At 40.5% G+C, this 10,373-nt stretch overlaps 1 protein-coding gene across 1 annotated transcript in view; it reads right to left on the bottom strand.

Moving 5' to 3' along the window:
• The window catches only part of PGGT1B (protein geranylgeranyltransferase type I, beta subunit), a gene marked incomplete at its 5' end in the record, with an annotated part of 15,837 nt that extends 11,399 nt beyond the window's left edge, over positions 1 to 4,438 (bottom strand). Inside the window, 1 exon segment of the mRNA XM_010136392.1 lies at positions 4,281 to 4,438. Within this exon segment, the coding sequence (XP_010134694.1) occupies positions 4,281 to 4,438 (158 nt within the window).
• Positions 4,439 to 10,373: the final 5,935 nt, after the last annotated feature.

The following is a 10,373-nucleotide window of genomic DNA, read 5'->3' as shown; positions in this document are numbered from 1 at the left end:
AAGCCTGGTAGTTTGCCTGCAGTTTAACCCTTGTGGCACCAGATCCCCAAACATTGTATACAGTTGTTAATATCTTGTTGTTTGTTTGCATAATATCATTTTTGTCATTATTAAAATAGTTTAAGTTTCCAAAACTTAACCGAGGCCTCACCCACTTACTTTAGCTTTTCCCTTTAATCTCTCTCTTTAATCTTTTCCTCCTGGAACTGAGGAGAGGCTCATTTGGAGAGACAATTTGCCCCGTGGTTTGGCCCTGCCTCAGCCAAGCCAGTGACAGCCATGTACGTATAAATGTAAATTTATACATATAAATACACATATAAATGTATGAATGTATTACTACCACTTCTAAGACAAATGGTGAAGATGATCTCCAATCCAGTTTTTGATTTCTTATGACTACAATCTTTACATACTCTATAACATTTTAAAGTTGTTTTAACTGGGTTATCTGTGTACAATCCTGTGCTCTCTCAAAGGCCTTTAAAATGAAGATGGATGCTGTAATTTGAATGCTTCTGTCAGAAATAGCGTGGCCAGCAGTAGTAGGGAAGCGGTGGTCCTATAGTCAGCACTGGTGAGGCCGCACCTTGAATACTGTGTCCAGTTTTGGGCCACTCACTATAAGAGTACTGGAGCATGTCCAAAGGAGGTCAGCGATGCTGGTGAATGTCTAAAGCACGTATCTTATGAGGAGCGCTCGAGGGAACTGGGGTTGTTTAGCCTGAGGAAAAGGAGGCTCAGGGGACACCTTACCACTCCCTACAACTACCTGAAAGGAGGTTGTACTGATGTGGGGGTTGGTCTCTTCCCCCATGTAACAAGTGATAGGACTACAGGAAATAGCATCTTGGAGGACCCTTCTGTGGTGGGATTGCTGAGGATTGAAGAACAGCAGGTGCCAATTGCTACTGTAACAGTGCTGCAGTTGCAATATTGCATCACCTGAGACTCCCTGATTCCTATCTGTAAGCTGATTCATCAACAAAGATCCAAGGGGCGATCAGCAAAACTCACTCATCCTTTAACAGCCCCACATGGGCTGTTAAAGCTCTGTGTGAAATTCTAACAGAGACTAACAGCAGATTATTTTGGCCTGAATTAATCACAGAATCACTTTGTTCGGAAGATCTTTAAGATCATCAGGTCCAACCATTAAACCCAGCACTGCCAGGTCACCACTAAGCCATGTCACTAAGCACCACATCTAAATGTTCTTAAAATACCTTCAGGGATAGCAGCTCCACCACTTCCCTGGGCAGCCTGTTCCAATGCTTGACAACCCTCTCTGTGAAGAAATTTTTCCTAATATCCAACATAAACCTCCCCTGGCACAACTTGAGGCCACTTTCTCTTGTCCTATTGCTTCTAACTTGGCAGAATAGATTGACCCCCACTTTACTACAACCTCCTTGAAGTCATGGCTGCTGCGTGCCGTCGTGCCAGACATGCTAGAGCTTCAATACAAACTGAGTCAAAGGCAGCCCAGAGGTGCACCACACTGGATATTGCCAATGCATTTTTCTCTGTTCCTTTGGCAGTTTGCTTTCACCTGGAGATGTGTCTAGTAACACTGGAATTGACTGCCCAAGGGGCTGAAACACAGCCCCACCATGTGCCATGGACTGACTCATCCTACACTAGAACAGCATGAAGCTCCAAACAGCTGCAATACACTGATGACATCATCATATGGGACAATATAGAGGAAGAAGATTTTGACAAAAGGAAAAAAGTTCAAATCCTGCTAAAGGCTTGTTTTGCCATAAAACAAAGTAATGTTAAGGGAACTGCACAGTAGATCCATTTTTTTGGAACAAAATGGCAAGATGGGCATTGCCAGATCATGCTGGGTGTGATCAACAAGATAGCAGCTATGTCTCCACCAACTAATAAAAAGGAAACATAGGCTTTCTTAGGTGGTGTGGGTTTCTGGAGGATGCACATCTCAGACTACAGTCACATTGCGAACCCTCTCTATCAAGTGACCCAGAAGAAGAACAACTGAATGACAAGCCTTCGATTACATTAAACAGAAGACTGTTCATGCTATAGCCCTTAGGCCAGTCTGGGCAGGACAAGATGTTAAAAGTGTGCTCTACACCACTGCTGGGAAGAATGGTCCTACCTGGAAGCTCTGGCAGAAAGCATGCCGGAAGACTCAAGGCCAGCCTTTACGGTTTTGGAGTTGGGAATACAAGGAATCTGAGGCCCGCTATACTACAACTGAAAAAGAGATACTGGCAGAGTGTGAAGGAGTTGGAAGTGGTCGGTACTGACACATAGCTCCCCTTAGCATCCTATACTGTATACAAAGGGAGAAAGTTCCCGTAGTGCCCATGACGACTATGTTAGGGAAGACCATCTGGTTAGTTGTGCTTCAAGCAAAGGCAAAGCCCTCCATAGGAATGCTTTTGCTCAAGGACTTGGGTGTGTTTGATGAGTGATGTGAAAGGAGAGGAAGTCCAATGTGTACCTCAAAGGGATTTGATTTTGGGTGAGAACGGCTGGTGAATTAAATTGTATGATGTTAACTGCTAAATATCCCTGTCATCTCAAATCAATGAGTGACGGACTTTGATGAAACCGAGCTGAGGGACAAGGGTGATGAAACTTGAACTGGCTGCAGCAAGTGGTGTGCAGCAACTTCCTCAAGATCAATGTCTTCAGCCCACAGACCACGAGCACAGGCTGTGCCACACACACCAGCCTGGAGATCTGGATGTAACGTGCAACCATCCAACACCATCTCTCCTGCCCTGAAAGACTGTTATGACAGATGGAGCCCCAAAGTCATGGATTAAGTGAGTTCAACAGACATGTTAGAGGGAAGGGCCATAGATTAATGGACAGGATATGGCCCATAAATTATAGGACAGGAAAAGTAGTGGTAAGTAGTTGGAAATATGTAGCCCATTATTTTCTTGCACAGATAAGCCTCCAACATTTACTTGGAGATACTTCCATCTCTCCTGACCCCAGTGCTGCAAGGGCCTGCTCTTTGCAGCTCAGACAGGGATGAACTCCACTGCTCTCTAGATATGGACCTGGACATTCTGGGAAAACCAGGACACTTCCTGACGTGTGTCAGTACTGTGGTTTACAATCCTGCCCCATCCTCAGGTGACACCTACACTGTCTGTTATTCAGATACTTCAAATCCCATTCAGCTAATACAAAAAGAGACAGTATAATGCCATTTAAAAATATGTGTTTGGTTTTATTTTTGTTTCTTCACAGCATTCTTTTATGAACTAACATACTTATGCTAGGGTAACACCAGAAATATGTCTTTTTCTCCTCGCTGAGCTCACTTGCTGTTCCCATTGGAACAAGATGATAGCTCAGGCTCTGGCTTTCACGCACCCTCCCCCTCTGGGGCAGTAAAAGCAATTTTCACAGATACAAAAATCTGATTCACACCAGAATTTGACTCCTGCCAAAGTAACAATTCCATACCAGTGCAAAGCACTCTCTGTACAGGGGCTAGCAGGTGCTCTTCAGCAGGGAGTATAAAATACAGCATCATGTATAAGAGCTACCAGTCTGCACTTTAAAGCCATACACAGTACAAACACATAGAAGAGTTTAACTGCATGCAGCTTATTACTGTAATCAGGCAAGAGGACAACTAACCACTTCAAGACACCAGTGGATGGGAGCAACTCCTTCCTTTCGGATATACTTTAAAAACAAAAATGGTCCAATAGGACCATTGTTCCAGGTAATAATCATAGGAATGTTTGGAGCAATGGAACGAGCACCTCCACAATGCTTGAACAGAAAGGACAGATCTCACAGTAAAGTTTAGCAATATTATACTCCTATTATAAGTAATATAATTCATCTGATATATTGGTATTTTGAATCTCTCATAATTAAATAAAGCCCATCCTCTCACAAAGCAGAGCAAATATCATTATTGTAGTGTTCCAGGGCCCTGCAAAGAACAGAGAATATAAACACTGAAAACCTCACTTATCTGAAGGATAGAGTAAAAAAACAACTACCTTGAAGACATAAACTAATTCATTAACTTTGCAGTAATAAGTGTCTGCACTTGTAAGCAAATACTGTTATCCTCCAATACAAAAGCAAATCTATATACAAAGTGCTGTTTGGTCCTGTAAATCAGCACATGTTCTATGACTGATACTGATTACCACTGAAGTATTTCTTAGATTATATAGCTACTTTTACAAAAAACATGTTTCTTATGTTTCATGCAACATCTGGGTTTTCCCCTTCTGCGGAGCTTCAGAATATAAAGTATCTTTTACCTTCCATCCTCCAGCTGGAGAGCTCTCAGTCCTGCCAGCACAGCATCTTTATTTACTCGACTTAAATCATCTCCAAGAATAACCAGACACGACAAACCTGTGTAAGTCATTGCTATGTGCCCACTATCATAGGGATGAGATATACCCGGACCCTGGAAAAAATGGGAAAAAAATTAGAATATTGAAACAGTAGAGGACCTTATATCACACGTCGTGCATTCATCCTTTAAAAAAAAAAAAGTAGATAAAGTTCTTTTCCCTTTACTCATTATGATGACACAGAAGGCATTCCACTCAGCTTTTCTCATTAAACCAAGCTACTGCACAGCTCCGCTACCCTTGTTAACTTGGTCATTAGGAAGCTTTGGAAAAAAACTTTGCCAAGAGCTTTTATGCCAGAAGTCATATTTATGCAAGAGTTGAGCAAAGAAATAGGATGTGCACAACTGTACCTAAGTTTATCTGACACACCACTGGGCATTAGCTTCCTGGCAGCTCTGTAAGCACTGTTAAACAGCCAAACCTCTGGAGGTCCCTTCAACAAAGATTTTACAACCTAATGATCTACAAGTAGAAAGTAGTGTGACAGATTATTAGTAACCTCTCTGTCAATAGAAGCAATACCAAAATAGTATCTCACCTACTTTTATCGTTATTCTAAAACAATAATCAAAGCTTAAACAAAATATTTACATAGCAAATAATGTTAACCGAGAAGCTAAAATGAGAGTTAAATGCTGACTAGTCACATGATACATATCACAATAATGGGGGTGGATTGATACAGCTGTGCTAAAAATTTTTTTTTTTTCCTTCTGATTTTTTATACTGGACAGTACAACTACATGAAAACAGAAATCTCATGTAAAGTCATCTTTGGAATCCCAACTAGTTCAATTTAGAGCAACTGGAAGTCAGCTATTTTAGACAGGATAAAAGCTACTTCAATAGTGAGTAGCAGAGAAGATTTTACTAGCATTGTTGCCTAGTCAGTTGCCATTTTTATTTCGCAATTCATTCTAAAAAAAATACGAAAAGCAGTACAAAACCAAATTTGAGATTATGTTACGTGTAATTGGTATTTTCCAGGCAAATTTTCAGAGCCAAAAAATGTTTTGCTTCTCTTAGGAAACTGGGAGAAAAATACTTATTACCCACTAGACAGCAAGGGACTTTTCTCACACTAGGGAATCAAACACAGTTGGGAAAGGAAAGCAGAAAACAAGGTGAAAGGGGATGCAGCAGAACTGAAAAAGCTCTAGCTATGAACAGAGAGAGGGAACAAGGAGTGAATGCTGAGGGCTGCACCTCCTCTCCACCATTTCCAGCCCTGGACTCTCTGTTGAGATGGGGGCACAAATTTAAGCAGCTCCCCTCCTAGCCCTGAGCTGCCAGTGCTCCCCTTACTGTCTCCTGCCCTGCACATCCCCCAGTTACACAGACACAATCACACAGTGGTGGATCCTGGCAGGGACCTCCAGAATTCATCTGGTCCAACCCACCTGCTCAAGTGGGGTCACCTAAAGCTGGGTGCCCAGGACCATTCCCAGAGAGCTTTTGAGTATCTCCAAGGGTTAGAGACTCCATCAGCTCTCTGGACAACCTATGCCAGTGCTTGGTCACCCTCACAGTGAGAGTGTTTCTACATATTCAGAGGGAATCTCCTATGTTTTCATGTGTTCCCATTGCCTCCAGTCCTGTCACTGGGCACCACTGAAAAGGGCCTGGCCAAGACTCCTCTTAGCACTCTACTTTTAGGTATTTGCATTCATTGAAGAGATCCCCTTGAGCCTTCTCTTCTCCAGGCTGAACAGTCCCAGCTCTCCCAACTTTCCTCATAGGAGAGGTGCACCAGTCCCAGATAGACTTTCCCATGGGGCACCCCATAAATGGAAGAACAGCTGCACCTTTAAATAGCTTAGAAAAAGCTACTGCAGACATGAACCATACTTTTCTAACTTGAGTGGATGACAGGCTCTAATTCCAGAAGGAACAACTTGGCCTATCATCCTGATTTTAGGGATTTTTAAATCTAACAGAACCAAAAACCTTTTCAGAATACCTTCCCTTGTGGTGCATCAACTTATTTCAAATGTCAAATTCAGCTCTTAAAATGTAGACACACAAGATGACACAAATTTGCCCTGACACAGAGAACTATTCAGTTTAATGCAATTAATTTACTTCTAAGCAAAGCAAGTATGTATTCTAAAAAGCCAAAATTAAACTCATTCTTGCCCTAAAAGGATTCTCAATGTCCCAGCTCTGCAGCCACAGCTTCTCAGTTATTTTGTCAAACAAAATATAAGACACACACTAGTTGATGAAAAGTATCTGGAAATGTTCTCCAGTATCAGGACCAACTGCTTACAAAATGTCCCAGCAGTTCCCGTCAGCAACTACAAAGAAAACTAAGTTTTCAAACATCTATATAATTGAGGTTAAACTATAATGACAGGAACACTTAATTCCTTTCTACTTCGAGTAACCTAGAGCACAGGAAGTGCGCAAGATGCCTCTGCACATGAATACATTGAAAATGCTGGAGCCTGTGAATCAGCGTTAACTGTTCACCCCTGGTGCTTACACACTTTTACAGGCAGTTTGTCTCCAAATCAATACTGACATAACTGGACAGTAATATGCATATTGAAAGTGTTCAACTTTACATTTGAGAATACTATTTCCAGAGGAAGAATACGTTCACCAGGCAAGGAAGGTTTACTTGAAGGATATTCAGACTTGCTTTTAAAAACTGTATTGACAAAAATTCTAACTACTACCAACATGCTTGGATATTCATCAAGCTTTCTAAGGCACCTTTAGCTTTCAAATGACATTCTCCAAGTGAATATTTTTCATCTACATACAGTAACTGAAAATTCGTGCTTCACAAGATTATTTTTGAAAAATTGTACCTTTCTATACACATGCTAATTCCATATTGCCTGTAAAGTTTTGGTAACCTACAAACTTGTTTAAATACCTGGGCCGTCATTCTTTAGTGAAATCTGTATTTTAGTCTTTGTCACACTGTTACTCGCTACAGCAAAAACAGGCTACAGATGAACTGCTATAAGCACATATACTGAATGCTTACGAAACTAAGTAATACCATCCTCCCCAAACAAACTGTATCAATCACTACAGTACCCGGACAACGTACATATTCTCTCCGTACTTCCTCTTCTATGCAAACTTTTCAACATGTAGCAGTAACACACTGCTTTTCCAAATACTAGGTTTCAGCAACAACAGTGTTGTATAAAATTTTTGCAAGTCAGGAAGTTTTAATAAAGAGCACAAATTATACTTGTATGATGCATATAAAGCAAACAATAGTGTCTGCTGCCTGTACCTACGATCATGAATTTTACAGCTAAATTAGTACTGACATCTCCTTCTGTCCTTGAGAACAGAACAAGTATTTAGACACAAGCAATGGAGAAAAGACTGTCAGGATACAGGATTTTGAAACGTCATTATGTGGGGAATCAGGGAGATGGTCCCAGCATTCAAGAACAGCTGCTCATAGGTCACACAACTACCCTTACTGCTAAGAGTTTCCTCTCATCACACGATTATCAAGTGGCAAATAATTAAATGCTATACGAGAAACTGTTAGATATCTCCAATTCGTAAATACTAAAAAAGCCAGTGGAAGTGACAGAGGGTTCACCATACTGATATGCAGTCAACCTTGGGAACATTTGGTTTAGGGCCAAAAATACTCACAGACATGGCAAGTATTTCAATAAAATTAAATTAAACACAGAAGGATCAGAATCAAATATGAGATCATACAGGCAGTACTACAAGGCATATTCACAGAGGCCAACACGATGTTTCATATGTATAATTATTGTAGGATTTTGGAAGATTTTGAGAGCCTAAAGATCTTTGTTCTCCACACATGGTTTTAAACAAAAATTAAATAAAATAGATACACTTATTCACCATAATAATAATATATTCTCTATGCTAACCATAATTGTTCACATTTTAAGTGTACCAAAATTTACTTTATCTTCAAGGTTCCATGTAATTATTCGAGCTCACTGTGATATTACTTACCAAATTTTCTATTGTACGTACAGAGACCAATATATACTTCATGCACTAATCCATCAAAACACTTGCCCAAGTAACAGGATGTCTTTGAGGGGACAACAATCAGAATAACTGAACATTTTAGACACACAAAAAACCCCCAACCACCACCCAAGAAAACAATACTTTTTTTGCATAAAATTGAGAAAAAAATTTTGCATAAAATTTGCAAAAACTGCGTCTGTGACCATTTGATATCACAAAGTAGGACTGGAATGGCTTCTCCAAATGCAAAGAATTACAAGTGAGTCTCAAAGATTTCATGAGATAATTGCTAATACCTCTAAGACTTGAATGGCTGGAATGAAGTGTTGCTAGAATGCCTGTGCTGTGAAGGACAGAGTAATTCAGACGTATAGGAATTTGTCCCAAATTTATCGAGAACACGGTAGTCAAGCACCTGATTTTTATCTGGCATCTTCAAGCTTGGTAAGAAGACGTTCCCTTTAAAGTTCTGTGTTAGGAACAAGGACAACTTTTAGTGAAATGTACCTATTTCTGCTTCATGGACATTACAGGCTAAAGGTTAACAGCAGCAACTAAGCCAACTGTCAGTCTAAGCACAACAAGCCACTGCTGCCACCACGTCAAACCGTGAGCTTCACAGGCCAAGGACACAGAGAAACAGAACGAAGTTATTTTAAGAAAGGCAGAAGTTACATCTCAAAAACTAGCAACAAGAAAGCTGTTAGACCGGGGATGGATTGTTGTCTCAACAACCAGAAGAAACACACTTAATCCAGTAAGGTTACGTTTACATGACAGTAATGCAAGAGGAGTGGGTCTGGAGGGCAGCATTAGCACCCACCCTAGATGCGTTTCACAATACATGCCAGTTGCAGGCTGGCTCCATGGACTAACAGCCCACTAATGTAGAAATTCTTTCGGAGTATGCATTCTGGTTCAATTTCATTTAAAAGAAGTCCAGTTGGTGTGTCTTTCTCTTTTGGAGCAAGCATACTAAACTGCTCTTATAAAGAGCTCTCTACTGACCTAAACTGATTCACTGATGCAAACATGGTCTGAGAAGACAGTGAAGGGGATACAGCCAAGTCCTATTCTCTCTATACACTTCAACTTTTCTGACAATTACGGTTTGTAGGTCATGCAGGAAACAGATTAACTGGCATCTCAGCGATGGAATAAAACAGTTCTGCTCCACGGGCATTACCACCACGGTATCCACAATCTGAGCCTTCCTTAGAAGAATTAACACTTACAGATGCAAGACAAGGGGAAGCTTTCAAACATTTAAATCTGGTTCTGTGACATGATAATGTTCCTTACCGCACTAACCAGAACAGCTATTTAAACATAACTCATGGTCACCAACAATTCTTGCTCACCACTGCAGAGAGGGCTAAGAAACTCTCTCTGATGTGAAAGCATGGGCAAGATATCTCCAAACACTAGTAAAGAATGCTCCTTAACACTATATAGGCAGAGTCCCACTTTCCAAAAATTTTTTTCTCACACCTGGCATCAGTATTACAAACGTGGATTACTTCCACCTTGAGAAAATACAACATTGTGTCAGGAACACAAAACATATCTTTTTTGCCCAAGTGAAAACATATGTTATTTATTGCAATCTTACATAAAAGTTCCAGGCATTGGCTTTCAGTTTAGTCCCTAAAGCTGTTTCATAATACTTCAAAGAGACTTAAAAGACCTAGGCCCATCTGAATCTAAGGAACCTGTCCACCCCTTAATTAAAAACCTAGTTTAACCTCCAATAACACCAAATCAGAAAGACTGCAGAACCTGGAGCCATTCCACAAAATAAGTGTTACCTGATTTTAAATGATTGATGTTTAAATGTGGTGACATTTACCCTTTATTAAGAGTTAAAACTCTTAACACTTGAGAAAGCTGTGTGTGGTGACTTAGTTGGTCAAGTGGATATGGTTTTGCTTCACTTCAACAGTCCCAAAGAGCTGCATAGACACTACTGTCCCGGTTTGAGCTAAAGCTTCCTTGTTT

This window comes from Buceros rhinoceros, unplaced genomic scaffold, assembly GCF_000710305.1.
Source record: "Buceros rhinoceros silvestris isolate BGI_N320 unplaced genomic scaffold, ASM71030v1 scaffold15015, whole genome shotgun sequence".
NCBI classification, from domain to species: Eukaryota; Metazoa; Chordata; class Aves; order Bucerotiformes; family Bucerotidae; genus Buceros; species Buceros rhinoceros.
This window is presented reverse-complemented; position numbering and strand designations above follow the sequence as displayed.